A 19338-nucleotide genomic window follows, 5' to 3' on the forward strand; every position below is an offset into this window, starting at 1 on the left:
GCAAGTGTATATAGTATATCTATTGAAATACTGGTCATACAAGTGTATAAAACTAGCCAGCTAATAGATTTCCTTTAGCCTTCTCAACTACAACTTTGAAGCCTTCCCAGACTTCCTCAGCAGTTGGGGCGATATCAGAAACTGGAGCTATGAAGCCATTTGCAACATTTTCTGATGGCCTCAACTCCATAGCGAAGGCGTATTTAGTTTTTAGTGTGCCCTTCACCCAGTCCATAGAGGATCCTGAGGCTTCATCTGAAAAGTACACAAAATCTATTTAGCAAATCTGGTGACAAAAAATGAAATTTTTCTTTTGCACTGTTAGTAGAAACTTTTCCATTCCCAAAATTGATGTCCATAATGTTTAAAAAATTTCGAAAAATTAAATAAATTAGACTGATTTTTTTGTGATATTAAAAGAACACATAATATTTTCTAGAACTTCTCAAAACTCCTTAAAGACTTTTTTAATGTGTAGGCTATACAGTTATTTAGATTAATGGTTTTGCAGTAACTGGGTATCAAAAATGTATAACCTATAATTGGTTTAAAAAAACACAAAATAAACTAAATTGGGAAAATGTATTGTGAAAGTCGTAAAAATATTGTAATAAAAAACATGCGCAAATTGCACACCACTTTTTCAAAGTTAAATAAAAAAGTACTGGGCAACTAGCTATAGACTTACATAGAAGGTCTGGCACTCGTCCAACTCTGTATGATGCTCCTGTAGATTTCCTCATAGCAGAGGTTGCACTAATGCTCAGGCTGACCTGCAAATATCATTAAGCACAGTTCATTGTCACCAAAGGAAACAGACATGTTAAGTGAGTCTTTGGAGATTCCCACCAGTGGTGTGGTTTATTGAGGCAATATTTATTGCATATACTTCTGTACACTTTACCTTCAACCTGATTATGCATCTATATAAGTTACATTTACATCTATATCTATATCTATAGTTCTCAAAGTATGTGTGTATGTGGATCTGTCATTCTGGCTATAGATACATGTATAGCGCACGCTAATTATTGTACCGATGCGGCCACGCGTTACAATGCTCCTGTTTAGAAATATTTTTTGTAAGGTTCGATTACTATATCTGGGGTCAAGGCACATGTTGTTATATGTTAAATACAAATAAATTTTCTGACAAAAGATGTTTTTGTTTTTATTACCCGGACAACCGCGGGTAGTACAGCTATACATATATTTTGAACATAAACGTAAAATAGACAACTACTTATACTTCTATTATACCTCTATGCGTATATATACACTTATATATGTGTATATATACACATACATGTATATATGTGTATATATGCACATTTATCTTGTATCTATATATATGTATTTCTCAAAGTCCGTCTGTGGATCCGTATGTTGGTTTTCTGGCTATAGCTATTATTAGAACAGCTGAGCTAGACAACAATGCACACTTAAAGTCATGGCTTACCGTCATTGGAAGCCTAACCTTATTAACTAGCTTAGTGGAGTTTTCCATTGGCAATATGCCAGGCTACTAGCTTGAAAGGTACAGTTGTTTGACAAAGTTACAAAGTACAGTTGTTTTTATTTTTCTCTTAATTTATTTCAACTACACGACACACTTCTCTCATGATATGTATACTTTGAAAGTTATAATGGCAAATGTTGTTGTATGTTAAATACAAATCAATTTTCTGTCCAAAGACTCTTCTATTACACGGCAACGCCGGGTGGCACAGCTAGTATGTGTATATATTCACATATATATGTGTATGCATACACATATATCTATATGTGTATGCATACACATATATCTATATGTGTGTCCATCTATTAAATTAAGGAAAGAAATATCTGCTACATGCTTAGTTGATCTCGGAACTTCCTGATGGCCAATCGATAATCTTACCAATTAAGCTAGGCGAGATGCAATGATTTCATTAAGCGATATGTGTCACTACGTCCGTTAAAATATACATAGCATTCTATGGTTACGCAATTTCACTAAAGCTTGCTCTCACAGCTCTTATTAGTAAGTTTAGCAACACGGATAGTAGCGTAGTCAAATTAGTTATTGGAAATGTGCCAGGATTATGGCAAGTCGCAGGCAACTACATTACCTGCCACTGTTTATAAGCTGTTTTTAATAATTGGCAATAGCTGGTTTTTTGGCAACCAGCTAGTTTATACATCTCACACAGTTTTTAGGATGTCTGCGTTGTGAGGTCTCAGGTTCGATTCCCAGCAACTGCATTTTCATGCAGTACGTATGAGATTGTGTGTATATACAACACACATATGTGTGTATACTGTATGATAAACACGCATATATGCAACTGTAATTATAATAAAAGATGTTTAAACAGTGAAGAGTTTCCCAAAAATTCCTGACAGCTTTTCTCCTTTTTCACTTCAAACCATTTAATGTTGAAAAGAATGAAACATTTGACGAGTTATTTGTAAGAACTTTGACATTAACCGATAACATAGTAGCATATTGATTAATAAATAGACAGACTCAGTGAGCTTAGATCGTATGCATACATCTATCACCCTATCAATGATTGATGCTACACAGTGTTGTAAAGCATATTTTACTAAGTTCCATACAGACATAGTGTAGGGACATCTGTGTACGCCAGTACCGAAGCGCTATGCTAGGCCGACTAGCAGACAATGCTACTATAGAGTGATATAGTAGATTGTTTGTGTGCAATGATTGTGTGCCTTTTTTCAAGGTTTTATCTTTAGAAGATCAAGCACAAGTGTGATGCCGCTGATCGCTAAAGCCGTTTCCACCGCACAAAAATGACCAATCGCACATGTACTTCGCTTTCAAATAGTGACACTAGATCATGACTGAATGAAAGCGACAATTTGTTTCCATGATGACATTGCATCACCATATGGGGGGGGGGTGTGTCGCTACCCTATCTCTGTATGAAAACTTAGCTATTGTAACTTTTAATGGTTAAAAAATTGTATAAAACCAGATTTAGGAGTGAGTCCCACAATATCGTTATTACCCCGAAACACATGAATCGTTGGTGAAAGTTCTCACCAGTTCGTTGTAGTCTGTGGGATAGGCAGATCTAGACCAAGCGTAAGGCACAAACCACATCTGCCCGTAGCTATGAAGAGTCATGAAAACTTTTAGACGTGAACCGAGGTTCTGCAATGTTTGCTTCATGTTGTACACGCAGTTCTCTGACCAGGCATAAGGACCGCAGTAACTGTCAGAGCTTGCTGACCGAGAAGATCCGGATACTAAAAAAGATTTTTGATATTATTGAAAAGATGATTGTCTAGATAAGAAGCAACAGAACTCTCAAAGTCAACCAGACTTGTAAAATTTTCTGTTCTTGTAACATGTAGAGATCTTTGAATGAAATGAATATACACAAACTTTATTTGATGAATACCTAATGACATGTTTTGATGATTGCATAATTATACACCGTGATATAGTCATCTGCTCATATGTACGTAAATACACTTTTGCAAAAACTTATAAGAAGTTTTCATATGAATGCTGATTTCAAATTGACTTAGACAATCAGAAAGTTCTGATGCAAAAGCAAAAAGATTTAAAAAAAAAAGGAATTTAGCATTTCATGAGATAAACTATTAAACGTATTATGAAAAATATATTTCAAGTCTACAGGAGTAATCCGTAAACTAATCAACTTGAGATAATCAGTTTCTTTTAAATTTTATCACTGTTATATTGCCTTTCTATTAGGTTTTTAGAAACAAAGTGCTTTTGTAGTCAACGTATGTATGATAAAAGATTTAACACATTTTTAACCATCATATAAGCATAACTACTGCTTGTATTACGGAAAGAAATTGATTTTACTTTATTGACAACTTTTTTATTTCAAATACAAAATATTTTTAAATTATGGCATAAAAAATAACAAAGCCAAAAAAAATGGGGAAAACAGGGCAACAGTTGGCCATGAAAAAAGTGACATACTTTGGAAACAAATCACAATATATTTTTTACTAGTTTTAGTTGAAGATCATTATATCATTTTTGAGTCACGAGTCACTCTCATGTCCTTCTGACATAATTATTAATAATTAGTCACAAATTAGAATTTGTGACTAATTACTAATAAATCTAAAACTTTAAAGATTAATAATCACTGTTTAAGTCATTATTAAAGGAAGAACTAACCACATATTATATCAAAATTTTTAATTTTTAATGTTGAAGCAAAAACAAACCAAGTTTTTTTCAAATACAAATATGACAAGTTCACAGGAGCAGTTAATAATCTAACTAGCTAATGATTTTCAATAAGATTTTTGAGTTTTTTGCATAGCTGATAGCCCTAATATTATTTTGGTTTTTTTTAGCAAAGAAAACCATGTTGTAGCCATAAAAATTTAAAATTGGCTTTTGTGCATAATTTTAGAAATGAAAAATAACAAATTGTTGTAACCACCCACCACACCAATGATAGCCCCAGTTCCTGTTTGGATCAACGCCAATTGATCCACTGACATGCCTAGTTCTGGTCTTCCTCCACAACCTTCCCTGAAAAATGTGCATTTTATAAAACAACAAGAAAACTAGAGATGACTCTAATCAAACTATCATATCATATACTTCTGTATCTACCAAGTTATGTTGCTAGCTGAAAATCAAGTCTTTTTAAACCATTTGGTCTAGCCAATGTTCACATGTATATGTAGAGCAAACAATTATGAAACACAATTTACCAGTTATTGTTGGCTTCGATTCAACAAAAATCATACATTTTGTCTTTGATTCACAACAGTTTAGCTTATTTCCTACCCAATTTCGACACTAATGTAAGGGTGAGATTGTTATAGGCTACCCGGTTATAAGCTTAACTGAAATAGCTTGGCACGCAGCCTGCATTTAGCCCATTAACCCAACCATCAATTGAAAGCAGGTTCGAGCACATAGCCGCCGAACTAAACGTGTGTGAAAGTTCTAGTAGTTTAGAATTTTAGGCTATTGATGTTAACAATTAGACAGCCAAGGTATATACAATAATTTGTTGCATCATCTGTAAGAATATAGACAGATATTGATTTTAGTGACATCAGTCAATGCCGTTTAGCACAAAGTTGGCCATGTGTGTATAGAGTGCCATTTGTAAAATTTTGTGATATCCACAATATAAAAACTTTTTTAGTATATAAGTTCACATGTTTAATATGTGAAGATTCATGTTTAGTATGCTAACTTACATATTTAGTATGCCAACTTACATGTTTAGTATGTGAAAATTCGTGTTTAGTATGTCAGTTCACATGTTTTATATGGCAAGATTCATGTTTAGTATGCTAATTTTCATGTTTAGTATGTGAAGATTAGTGTTTAGTATGTCAAAATTCATGTTTGGTATGCTAACTTTAATGTTTTGTATTGCGAATCGCGCATGTTCGCTATTCCGCTGCGATCCTGTTTGATATGCCAATACGCATTTTTGTTATTCAACTTTTATTTTATATGCGATCTCCTTTTTATTACATTTCGAAGAAATGCTCCTAAGTCAATCGCGGCCTGTTTTACACGTAGCCCGCGGCCCATCGATAAACAGTTGGCAAACGTGGAGAATTTCCATCAATAACCCTGGGGAGCGAAGACACTATAGCGAGATTTCCTCACTTGCGTACATCCGAAGCTAGCTTTGCCACACTCGTTTAATAGAAAATTCTTTCAAATTCAAAAGTTGCTTGACTTTGAAAAAAATGTAAGAGTCAAGATTCTATTAAGACTCAACTTTCTATATGTGATTTTTATCACAGCTAGTGAGTATTGTAGGTTACTGTTCTGTTTTGTAGTAACAACGACGTAGATTTCTTCAACGACATTTTTTATAATATATTGAGGAAGTTAGTAATTAGATGTTATTAAAAGTTAGATAGTTATTGAGGAATTCTCCAAGTTTGCCAACTATTGGTCGATGGGCCACAGGCTACATATAAAAAAGGGCGCGATTGACTTAGGAGCATTTCTTCGAAATGTAATAAAAAGGAGATCGCAAATAAAATAAAAGTTGAATAACAAACATGCGTATTGGCATATCAAACAGGATCGCAGCGGAATAGCGAACATGCGCGTTTCGCGATACAAAAAATTAAAGTTAGCATACCAAACATGAATTTTGACACACTAAACACCAATCTTCGCATACTAAACATGTAAATTAGCATACTAAACATGAACCTTGCCATATAAAACATGTGAACTGACATACTAAACACGAATTTTCACATACTAAACATGTAAGTTGGCATACTAAATATGTAAGTTAGCATACTAAACATGAATCTTCACATGTTAAACATGTAAACTGATATACTAAAAATGTTTTTATAGTGTGGATATCACAAAATTTTACAAATGGCACTCCATATGTGTGAGTGCTTTTTACATTCTGTAGTGTTGGGGAGGTTTCATTAGAATAGATATTACCAGCATTTACCATTGCTCACTGATATGCCATGTTTTAGCCCATTAATTTGACCTCCTCTTGCTTTGATTGGACCAAAAATACCTGATTGGCAAGTTTTCTGCTAGTTAGCTAGTACAACTTACGGCTTGCTCAAAAAATTGCACACTTCCAGCTCAGTATCTCAGGCTACCAACAGAGCCACTTATATTCTTCTCAAATAGGCATATTTCCCATCTGTCCACTTCTGAAGGCCACAATACATTCTTATTTGCGTATTTTAAATCTAATACATGTATATGACTTGAAAAAAATATTTATGTGGCATGTTAATATTTGTACAGATTGATATCTTCAATCATTAAAAACTTCGAGTTCAAAATTTACCAGACATTCACAAACATAATTTCACATTTGTTTGGTTAACATATTTACATATTTGCAGTCTACATATTTGAAATTAGAACAAAACAAATATTTTATATGATTATTTGATGATTTATTTTAACATGTTATTTAATTAGTAATATATAATTTATGACTATTGACTAAATTCACAATGAATAATAATGCTGTAAATGGGAAATTTAGTTTTCCACCAAAGTGGGTCTAGTTCATTTCGCACACCACAGTAAGTACATCACTGTAAGTATGTTATCTACCTACTTACCCCTGAAGTGTGAGAGTAAACGTATCCATCAGGATTAGCCACTGGGATAAAGTAAAAGTCAAAGGTCGAGAGTAAATCCATCACTGTGCTGTCTTTTGCCTTGTACTGTGTCAGCATTTTATTGATGATGTTTATCGTGGTCGACACACTCAGCCATTCTCTGGCGTGGATTCCTGAGTCTAACCATACCACTGGCTTTGCCGTGTTCTTTTTGACTCCTAGCTATAAATAAATGACAACGTAAAGATATCTTACAATTTAATCATCAAAATTTAAGTATATTGATATTTATGTAAATTCTATAGAAACTGTAGCTATGTAACTTTGGGATTGAGTTATAAGACATTCTGTTTTGCTGTTAGCTAGGTAACACTTTAAATTAAAAGTAATTTGAAAATTGTACTCCTTTAAATTTTGTAACTTTTGATAGCACTTTATTAGAAATAATTTATTTTAAACATAAATGATTCCTAAATTATGCCAAATCAGAACTTCATAACAAAAAAGGCAACAGTTAGCCACTGAAATTAAATAAATGGTTTTCCAAATACATGTAATTTTTAAAATACTTTTTTTGCTAAGATAACGGATATTAGAATGAAGGTTGTTAAAGCAGCTAGCAATGATATTTTTAAAATGATTGCTAGATGTTGTGTGCAGTTTGTTCATATCACAAAATTTTAAATTAATTGAAAACTTCTAACTGTCATGTAGAACGAAAACGCAGACCATAAAAGATCTGGAAACGCTTAATTGACGTAAAATTAACATTATTCATAAGTAAATTTAGAAGATGCAAAGACAACTGAATGCAGTATCAAAATATTCTTAACTCTTTTTTGTTTGACAAAATAAAGCAAATTTAATTAAGCTACAGTGGTTAAGGCTTACTTGAAAAATAAGTGGTGGCAAGCCTATTGAAAAAAATTAAATTAAATTAAATTAAAAATAATAGTGAAACTAAAACTACTTCAAGTTCATAAGAAACGCTTTTATGAAGCAAAGTAGTGGAATCAAACACTTTTAGTGTTTTATATGTTTAATTATATTAAAGTTTAATTTACAAAACATTTTAGTAGATTTTATTAGGAATAGCCAATCAATATTTTTCTATCATTTGTGACTTTTTTTGGTGTAGGAGGTGATCTGACTGTTAGGATGTGTTAAAATAAAAATAAAAAACTTGATTGCGGTTAAAATGCTAAAAAAAGTGCAAAATAACTTCACTAGTTGCTATTGTTGCGAGAGGTTATATTGGCTATTGCCTTTAAGTTGAAGTGTTACACTATTCTATTGTGTCTGTCTTTTTGTAATTATAGACGTGATAATCACACTTTCGCTTCATCTGAGTGTTTAAATCGTGATCAGAGTTTTGTCGATTTTAATCCTAGAGCATCCTGACAGTCAGATCACATCATACATAAAAAATGCAAATAATAGAAACATACTGGTACTTTCTGATAAAACTTTATGCAAATTCATCTTCAACAACTATAGTAGTTGTCTATAGTTTGTCTATAGTCTATAGCTGTTTATAGTTTCTATTCTGTAGCTATAGACATTATGATGTCTATAGCTACAGAATAGAAAATAAAGACAGCTATAAAAGTTGTCTTTGCAACTATTGCAACTATTTTACAAGTTGTCTTTGCAACTATAGACATGGTAATCCCACTTTAGTTTGATTTGAGGGTATAACATCGATCAAGTTTTGTCGATTTTAATCTTAAAACATCCTGGTAGCCCAATCACCTAAAAAATAAAAATAAAATCCTGTAGGAAAATTTTATTAGTTTAGCATTCCTGGAGTTGATGTCTAGTCAAATTGGCCTAATCCGTGCTGACCAATGATAGTTGCCGGCGTTGAGTCATAAGCTAAGGTTTTGCTTAACTCATAGCGTGACGTTTCTCTAGCTTCTGTAGAAGGCAGCCAGATTTGAATTACTACGGTCAATTATTAGGTTGTCAATTGTCATTGGATTATTTACTAGAGATTACAGGTTAGTTGCATATACTGTTTTATTTTATTATACCATGTTATATTGTTTCTTGCCACATTTCAGTTGATGTTCAGTACTTTTACTTGCTATCATACTGTAACTTTTCATATTTTATTGCATTCATAATTATTGTGCTCAACAAGTTGGCATAGGAATAGTACTGAGATGTTATTTCAGGTTTCATGGTACACAATAAAGGTTGTAACTTGCATAATAACCAGTGAAATCACCTCGCAAATGATCCTATGCGTTAATAAAGTTAAGAATTTCCATAAAAACTCTACAAATCCCAAATAATAGAAACATTCTGATACTTTCTGATAAAGTTTACCTAAATTATATGTAGGTTCATCTCTAATAGAATTAATACCCTGGCAGTCTAGTGTGCCATGAGAGACCATCATGAGTGTCGATAAAGCACAGAGTAACTATCTGCACAATAATTTGGTAACGCCAGAATGTGGACAGACAGCTTCACTTTGGACCAACAGACGAATGGACAGACAGACAGACATGACAGTAAAGATTACAAGCTGAATGATAGCTGCTGCTAGTTTTTAGCTTATTTTAAATTATAATTTGTTCAGAGAGAATTATTGTAAATATTGTTTTTATTAACCTTAGTCATTTTAAATAATAGTTGCCACTCTCTTCATTAAAAAGCCTTCGTGTTTGATGAATGAGAAATAATTTATGTATAATTGATTTGTTGAAATGTGTGGTCCTCATTGGATAGATTACAAATTTTACTGTAGGCTTAATTCCTTTTATCTGAAATCAGTTTCATTCGAGATTCATTTAAGAGGACTCACAGATTCGTCATAATAAAAGGTGATTTTTGAATCAATGTTAAATTATCCAGAAATGATAAAGTGCAGTATGGATGTCAAAGCCGTTTCTTTCTATGATACAATAGCAGTAGTTTTAAGTGTACTTTCATGCATGTCACAAAAATTTTGTACGAACTTAATGAGATAACTATAATGTTGAGCAACGGGAGACTCCAACTCATGGCGTTCAGCTTATTAAACTGAAATTTTAATCATATGAACTAATAGGCCAATTTTTGAGGCCTCAAACTAATTGTGCCGATCAGAGAATAAAAATTCCTTTATTGTGGAAAAGGTGCGTGCGGATGTTCAACAGCCAATAACAACATAGATGGCCAAAACTATTTGGTGAACATACTACACTTCATGGCTACATTAAGTTCTGTTCTAAATAATGAGTGATACTACTAGGCCATAAACATGCAGTGATAACCAATAATATTGTTATTAATTATTTGTGCAAAGAAAATTCAACACATGCAGCAGACAAAGGACGTAGATTCTATATACATTTACTTGGTTACAGAAAACAAGAAGTTGAGTACCTTACAAGTAAGATTGAAATCAAGCGGACATCGTACTCTACGCCCCTACCTTGACTAGATACTGATCTTGGCCCTGATAGGTTTTTCCAAGAGTGTGTAGGCTCATTATGTCTTCATTCTGAGACCTCTTTTCTTGAGCCCAGTTGTATATCTACAGCACATAAACAACAGCATCCAGTAGTCAAAGCGATATGTAACATCCACCATTGACAGATAAGGGCAGTGTTACAAGTTATGGTAGAAAAAACGTGTGGTCCAGTTAACCTTCCCAGGGTCAGTTGACAAACTACATAATTTTTATTAAACATGGGATTACATCAAATTCTAGTAGTTTTTATAGAACAAATAGCTATTTTTCTGTCATTTCAGATCTTGCTTGTTGTTTCAGGTGTTTGACTGCAAGGATGTTTCAAGATTAAAATTGACAAAGCTTGATCACAGTTAAAAAACTAAAAAATGATATGCCTAGACGTCCTCAAAAAATACAACAATGGTCGTGCTTTCCGTTTGTCCTTTTGGTTATGACATCGACCATTGCGTTCAAGTTTGAGGTGTTGTGTATGTGTGAAGTATTCGAAAACAGTCTAGGTAGAAAATTCTTAGTTGCTATAATGTTGCCTCATTTCTATTTCCAAAACATAAGAGCTTTGATTAAATTTGTTTACTGGTAAAACATTTCTACAATATCAAAAGGCAAGATTATATTTGAGCCAAATGTGCTGTCAGCATGTAGAAAATGAAATTATTAAACAAATTTTGTTTCTTTCAATGATTGTGATATATTAAATAACGCAAATAATTATGAACATTGTACTTTCTCCAAATTTGTCAGAATTTTTTATCATGTGAGGAGTTACCCTACCCTTAATACGAACTGTGCTTAAAACTTACAAACGTAAATACTACCTTTTTATAAATTTGGTGTTACTCGTAAAATAATAGCAAAAGTATGTTATATTTAGTTGAATATAATAGACTTTAAGCAATTAAGCAATGGATTTGCCATAGCTTGCACACATGGAAGAGCAACAAGTAACAAGCCATTCTAGAATGTTATTTATATGCCTTACTCTGTAATCATATTGGAGGTTGAAAGACGTACTGCAAACAATGACATAACACTATTAAAACTGAAAGTGAGCAACAACTCAGACGACTAGCCTTTGCTTAATAATCATAATAACCATTTGCATGTATTTTAGATGACTCACTAAATTTTAATAGTGGCTCTAGATTTGTGGAGTTTACCACCAGTAGCGTATCAGCTACAAGACTTCTGCAATTAGACATGTCTCCAAGCAAGCTGCTATAACAATTTTTTAAAAACCTATCAGTAGTTTTTGCACAGTGCGTGAAACTCTGATGGTACTCACAGCTGAATAAGTTGGGAATCCTCCAAGCACATTCTCCCGAATGATGTTGACTTGCCTTTTGTCTGGACTATGAGGGTGCTGACCCATGCTCTCTATCAACCTTATAAGTTTAAAGAAAACTTTAAATTGTTATTCATGTAATATGTATATATAATAGTACATGCATGTACGTATAAATATTATATTTATATACGCATCTATATATATGAATTACAACATTTGTCATTCATCATTTGTAATGCCAGTTATAGCGACAAGGTTTTAGGAACTAAGAGTCTGCTTCGCACTGGACTTGACCACGGAACCTTCAATTCCGCATACAAAAGAGTTATTCATTACACTACGAGTCCAACTGGTCATACTGATGAATAAATGTGCACATACTTATTACACCGGTTAAAATATACACACTTGAAGCGCTTACGAAAACACACTACTAGCTTACTGTTACTAGTTACTACTAGCATGCTTGAAGGTCATGATTGTGTGAGAGATTATGACGCGTAACGTAAGGATTACAAGCTGGTTTCCTGGTTCTTATTTATATATATATAAATATATATAAGAACCAAGAAACCAGTTTGTAATCCTTCTGTTTGCATAAGGGTTACATATATATATATATATATATATATATATATATATATATATATATATATATATATATATATATATGTAATCCTTTTATATATATATCTCGCATATATGTATATATATATCGCATATATATATATCGCATATATATATATATCGCATATATATATCGCATATATATATCGCGCATATATATATATATATATGCAATATATATACATATATATATGCGATATATATATACTATATATAATATATATATATGTGATATATATGCGATATATATACAGTGTATATATGTGATATATATACAGTATATATATGCGACATATATATATATGCGATATATATACGATATGTAAAAATATGCGATATATATACTGTGTATATATGCGATATATATACAGTATATATATGCGACATATATATGTCGCATATATATATCGCGTATATATATATATATGCAACATATATATATATATGTCGCATATATATACTGTATATATATCGCATATATACACAATATATATATCGCATATATTTACATATCGTATATATATCGCATATATATATATATATATGTCGCATATATATACTGTATATATATATCGCATATATACACTGTATATATATCGCATATATATATCACATATATATATGTATATATATATATATATATACATATATATATATATATATATATATATATATATATATATGCAACATATAAAGCAACATCAACCACGAAGGCGAGGTACGTCACAAAGCCATTACCGAATACAAGAAACGCCTTCAGCAGGTCTTACGGAGCCAGCTCAATGCCAAGAACCAAGTCATGGCAATAAATACCTACGCACTGCCAGTAATAAGATATCCAGCAGGCATAATAAAGTGGACTGGGGAAGCCATCAAAGAAACAGATATAGCAACTCGTAAACTGCTGACCATGCATGGAGCACTCCACCCAAAATCTGATACTATTAGATTGTATTTTGATAGGAAAGATGGCGGTAGGGGACTCAAAAGTGTACAGCAGACAGTGAAAGAAGAGGAGCAAAGCATCAAAGCATATGCAGTCTCCATGGCCATTTCATATAAGTTGCTAGCTGAATTTCAATCGGCTGCTCTTACAACGGACCTAGGCCCTGATGATGAGGAAATTGACTGGCACACGAAACCTCTTCATGGTGCTTACCACCGAAAAATATCTAAGGTTGGCGATCTTCACCAGACATATATGTGGCTGAACAAAGGAAACCTAACGGCCAATACAGAGTCGCTAATCATGGCAGCCCAGAAGCAAGTGCTCCCAACAAGGCAACTCCAAACGAAAATCTATCACACTAGAGACGATCCTAGATGCAGACTGTGCAAAGATGCACCTGAGACCATCCAACACATCATCAGTGGATGCAGGCAGCTAGCAGGGAACGCATACACTGAGCGGCATAATCATGTCGCAGGTATTGTGTATAGAAAAGTCTATGTGATGAGTATGGCCTTAATAAACCACAACACTGGTGGGAAGCTCCTGGTAAGGTCAATGAAAATGACCGCGCTAAGATCCTCTGGGACTTCTAAATCCGAACTGACAAGCATGTCCTAGCAAACCAACCAGATATAGTGGTGGTAGACAAGGAAAACAAGAAGGCTACTATAATAGATATAGCAGTACCCAATGACTACAATATAGCCAGCAAAGAAAAAGAAAAGGTAGAGAAATATCTCCCTCTTAGAGAAGAGATTGAAAAATGCTGGAATGTAAGAACAACAGTTACTGTAATCCCAGTAGTCATTGGGGCACTGGGCGCAATAACACCAGCGCATAAAATGTGGCTTGCCCAAATACCAACAACAATCAACTCAGTTGAGTTGCAGAAAAGTGCGCTATTGGGAACAGCTAAGATCTTGAGGCGAGTGCTCAAACTCCCAGGTCTCTGGTAGGAGACTCGAGTTAGAGCAGAATCTACCACCCATATGGGGTATCCGGGTGAGGAAACAATTTATATATATGCGAGTATATATACATTTGACATATATAAATACACCGTAAAACCTCTATTTGAGCGCTATTGTGCTTTATTTTCCAACCCTTTCCCAATAGTGGCCGGCAAATGGAGGTGTTGTTCAAATAAAGGCTAGTGTTGTGTTTTTCAAATAGCTTGTCAGAGTTTTATGAAGATAAATTTAACCCTTTTACGGGCAAAGCGAATTTTGCCTATATTTTACACTTTCCTGCGGCTGAGCTCCATTGAACTTTTGTATGCAATAAACTTGCTAACTAACCAAGGATCTCTCAATAAATATGCATTGAGAAGCTGAGAAATATCTCTACCAGTTAATATATATTGCTTACAATCAACCTGCGATGATATTATAGCCTGTGGCCTTGTGCCCTGCTTTGAAATTTGTTGGTGTTTTAAATTTTTTATCATTATGAATTTGAAAGTATATTTTTATTTTATAACTTTATTTAACAAGGTTGCATAAAAACTCATTACACTCATTGATATGTTTGCTACAGTTTGCAGCCAATGCTGGCTTGTTATATGCGATAGAAGAGGAGTTATGAGCGTCGATCCATTGTAAGCCATGTTAACATAACCGCAAGAATGCTATCAAATAATATGCTACAAATATGCAAATTTATAAGTTGCATAATAATAATCTATTAAATGCTACAAATAAATATATTTAAGAACAAGTGACATAAATAAATCATTCTTTTAATACATCAAAAAACAAAAATTAACATGTTTGAAACAAAACTATTTGCATCGTTTGCTCAGCCAGTTGCATTCTGATTGCTGCTTTTGATGGAGCACACAGCTGTTCAATACCTGCTACAATGTTTTTTGATCTCAACTCTTATTTTGCACTGCTGATCTAATTGACCGTAGCATCCAAACAATTTGTTGACAGAGCAAAATTTTGCGTATTGCATTTCGCATGAATGATAAACTTTTTGCAGCATAGCAACAAACAACTTTCAACCTGAAACTAGTCGCTCATATGCCATAGTAAACATCAACCATTTTTCATTCACATCAAACTATCAAGACGGCGTTAAAACAGCCTGAAACAATTGTTAAGTATTTCAATAAATTAAAAAAAATTAATGTATTAATTAATTTTAACGAAAAGAATAAAAGCATTTGAAGTTCAAAAACAAACTTAGATACAAACAGAAACAATGAAAGAATTAATTGCTATTGATGTAACGGAGTCATTAATGGTACGATTTTGAAGACACTTTTCTCCCGATCACACTCTACAATGGGTTTGCAAAGAGCAAAGACTTTCAAAGTGGCAGTCAAATAGCGGTGGCGTCAACTTAAAGGTTTTATTAGCGGTATATATACATATATATAAATTGGTAGTGATTAAATTACCAGCTAAATTATTTTGCTAGCTTTAATACTATGCATAAAATCTTACTTCTGTACATCTTCTTGAACAATGGTGTAGTTGAAGCCGTGAGCTACCAGGTCATCAGCCAACTGCTCGAACTCTTCTGGGCCTACTCTTATGTCTGTTGGACGAACCAAACTCGGGTAAGTCCAGAAATCGAGCTGTTATCATTAAGATTAAATTACGAGATAAAATACTTCAATATTACAAACTAAACAGACACTAATAAAAGCTCTTTGACAGAAAGCTCATAATGGCAACACTTTGACACAAAAACATAACCTCTTTAAATATGCATTTTGTTAGTCAAACCGTTATTCATTGGAACAATTACTCAAACTTGGATACAATGTATGTCACATTATTTGAACCTCTTAAAATGATAAATATTTCATCTAATAACAGTAATAGCAGTAAAATACATTATAAAAAGTCATATAAAAATATTGTCAAATTGAACTCTGACCTAAAACCTTAGAAGTTAGAGTGATAATCGGTAAAAATAGGTTTTCATTAGTACTTTACCTTACAGATCTGTAAACAGAATGCAAGCTTGTCAAAGCATAGATATGATACAGTAGGTAGCGTAATGTATTATTGCTTACCCTTGATATATTTTTAAATAAACATATTTTATCTATCTTTATTATTGCTTTGTTTACTTTTTAGTTTATACCAGTTTTTATATTCTGCTTACAAAAATGTTTTAAGAAACCTTCGACATAACGTTAAAGTTGCGTTGCTCAAATTATGAACCAGATCTCACAAATGATCAAGTTAAGGTGATAGCACATTGAGATTAGACTGTATTAATAAAATCTATTCATAGGTAATAATTTATATAATAGATATACTTATAGCTAATAATAATTAAAATAGATCTCTTGGTAGCAATAATTTTGACAATATATCTAATTATAGCTAATAATTGATATAATATATCTATTGATTGCCAATAATCAATATAACAAATTTATTAATTGCCAATAGTCAATATAACAAACCTACTTAAAGCTAATAATCAAACAATAGATTTATTGGTTGTTAATAGTCAATGTAATAGATCAATATCCAGTATGACATAAAATATACTAATCTAAACACAGTAAGTCTAACATAATACTCTATAAACAAGTCAGCTGTTTTACTTGTACTAAATAATAGATCTACTGATGGATAATATCAAACGATAAATCTATTTATGGCTAATAATCAATTTAATAAATCAATGTCCGGTATTAGTAATAGTGACATAAAATAAATCCATCTAAACACAATAAGAATAACGCATTACTTCATAAATGAGTCAGTTATTGTACTTGCATTAACTATTTCATCAGAGTCTGTAACAAGATACTAAGTATTAATTTTAAATCTAAAATCATGAGTTCTGAAAACCATTTTTGAAATTAACTGCTACAGTTCTGAGTACTATGACTATTAATTCTTTCTAGCGGTGAGTAAGTTACTTTACTTTCAAGGAACACCGGATTTATCTTTCTGATATAAACTAATAAATGTTTAACTAACTATACCAGAGTGCTATCATGAAGGATTCCAAGCCACTTCAGCTGTTCCTGGTCAGAAGCCTGAACACGGATTACCTTGTGCCTGAAACAACCAGAATTGAATGTCTGAATTTCATCACTGTTACTCTTTGTAAAAAGCTAGCTGTATTCTAAGCTATGTCAAGGTTAAATGTTAGAAAGTGAACTTACACATAGTTTTAGTAAATTTTATCAAAAAGTATCGACATTTTTTCATCATTTGCAATTGCTTTTTGTTTGAGATGATCCAACTAGGATGTTTCAAGATTGAGATCGATAAAGCTTGACCACAAAAGTACGATTATGGCGTCTACAGTTGTGAAGAGACCGACAGAATAGAGACTTGCAATGCTGAAACTTGAATACAATAGTTGATATCAGTTATTGCATTGATAGCCACTAGTGACATCATTTTGCCATGTATCTCTTTGAGCATTTCACCCACAACTATGTTTCGTCGATTTTAATCCTGAAACACCCTGCATGGCAGTCAGATCTCCTCAAACATAAAAAACGATATCAAAATATAAAAAATACCCATATATTTTACTAAATATTATATAAATTTATATATTATATAAATATAAATTATTATATTATATTATTATATATTATAATATATATATCATATATTATATAAATTTACTAAAATATTTCGTCAGCTCATATTTAGAGTTTGTATAAGCTTAACCAATTTTAAATAGTTGGAAATTTGAAAAATTCAAACTCACACAGTTTAAAGTATTGTTAGAGCCAATCGCAACATTCATCATTTGAAAACCAATAGATAGCTTTTCAAGAAGCAGGTAATGAAAAGGTAATTTTTCAGATAAGCTGCTCAGTAATAACATACTTTTATACATACCCATCATATCTTACAATTTCTGCAAGGCAGATGGTCGGTGCTATGAAAAGCAAAATGATAGCTAGCAACCTCTGCATGGTTCCTCTTCAGACAGCTGACTGTATAACTAGCTCTTGTACAATGAAATCTTCCAGATGGTGAATTTCTCACTCATCAAGTTGGTCTTACTTATCTATGAGTTTATGTATTTTATCACATCTGTGTATGACCAAGGTCAGCATGTACACACACTTCGTGTTCTATAAGATGATTCTATCCTTATTAAGGCACATCCTGTTTGCTCTGTTGCAGTAACACTGGTAGTCTCAGACTATTGTAGTCGATAGTCTTACTTTGTGTCTGCAAAATGTTATTATAAATGTAAGTGTGATGGAAAGAGCAAACTACAACTGGTCCCAGCTGTCCATGCGTCCCACCGGCCAGCTTACAGAAGGACAGCTCAGCCCAGCCTAACCGAGAGGGACTTGAGCCGTTCATACCATACCGAGCCAAAGAGAAGCCTAGTCAGCTGCCAGATTGTAGAATTAGCCAGCCACCGAGCCAGTACTAAAGGGACCATCCAGCTGCAAGGCTGGCACAAAACAAACCAAGCCTAGCTTGATCCCAGTTAGTATAAGAGTACACACACTTCGTGTTCTATAAGATGATTCTATCTTGTTTGCTCTGTTATAGTAACACTTGTAGTCTAGGAGTACATAATGGGTACTAATGATACACATAAGGTATACATGATGGGTACTAGTGATACACATAAGGAGTACATGATGGGGTACTAATGATACACATAAGGAATACATGATGGGTACAAGTGATACACATAAGGAGTACATGATGGGTACTAGTGATACACATAAGGAGTACATGATGGGGTACTAATGATACACATAAGGAATACATGATGGGTACTAATGATACACATAAGGAGTACATGATGGGGTACTAATGATACACATAAGGTATACATGATGGGTACTAGTGATACACATAAGGAGTATATAATGGGGTACAAGTAATACATTTGGATTCCAACTGTGCACATCACAAAATTGTAAAACTGTGGGTTTTTCTTTTATCA

General features: G+C 33.0%; 1 protein-coding gene across 1 annotated transcript; it reads right to left on the reverse strand.

Moving 5' to 3' along the window:
* Positions 1 to 52: 52 nt before the first annotated feature.
* LOC137404863 (carboxypeptidase B-like) lies at positions 53 to 18342 on the reverse strand. The gene is made up of 10 exons (XM_068091091.1): positions 18264 to 18342; positions 17387 to 17462; positions 15879 to 16012; positions 11847 to 11946; positions 10523 to 10624; positions 7099 to 7320; positions 4450 to 4537; positions 3053 to 3258; positions 689 to 773; positions 53 to 255 (listed from the first exon to the last, which is right to left on the reverse strand). The coding sequence occupies exons 1-10, from the start codon at positions 18338 to 18340 to the stop codon at positions 53 to 55; spliced, it is 1293 nt and encodes a 430-aa protein (XP_067947192.1). The 5' UTR covers positions 18341 to 18342.
* Positions 18343 to 19338: the final 996 nt, after the last annotated feature.

The sequence above is a fragment of the Watersipora subatra genome, chromosome 9 (assembly GCF_963576615.1).
Source record: "Watersipora subatra chromosome 9, tzWatSuba1.1, whole genome shotgun sequence".
Classification (NCBI taxonomy): domain Eukaryota; kingdom Metazoa; phylum Bryozoa; class Gymnolaemata; order Cheilostomatida; family Watersiporidae; genus Watersipora; species Watersipora subatra.

Coding starts and splice junctions, on each gene's coding strand:
- LOC137404863 (XM_068091091.1), bottom strand. CDS start 18,340: ATGCAGAGGTTGCTAGCTATCATTTTGCTTTTCATAGCACCGACCATC. Junction 3,259..4,449: donor CTGGGGCTATCATTGGTGTG/GTGGGTGGTTAC, acceptor AATCTTTTTTAG/TATCCGGATCTTCTCGGTCA. Junction 774..3,052: donor CCACAGACTACAACGAACTG/GTGAGAACTTTC, acceptor TGATATTTGCAG/GTCAGCCTGAGCATTAGTGC.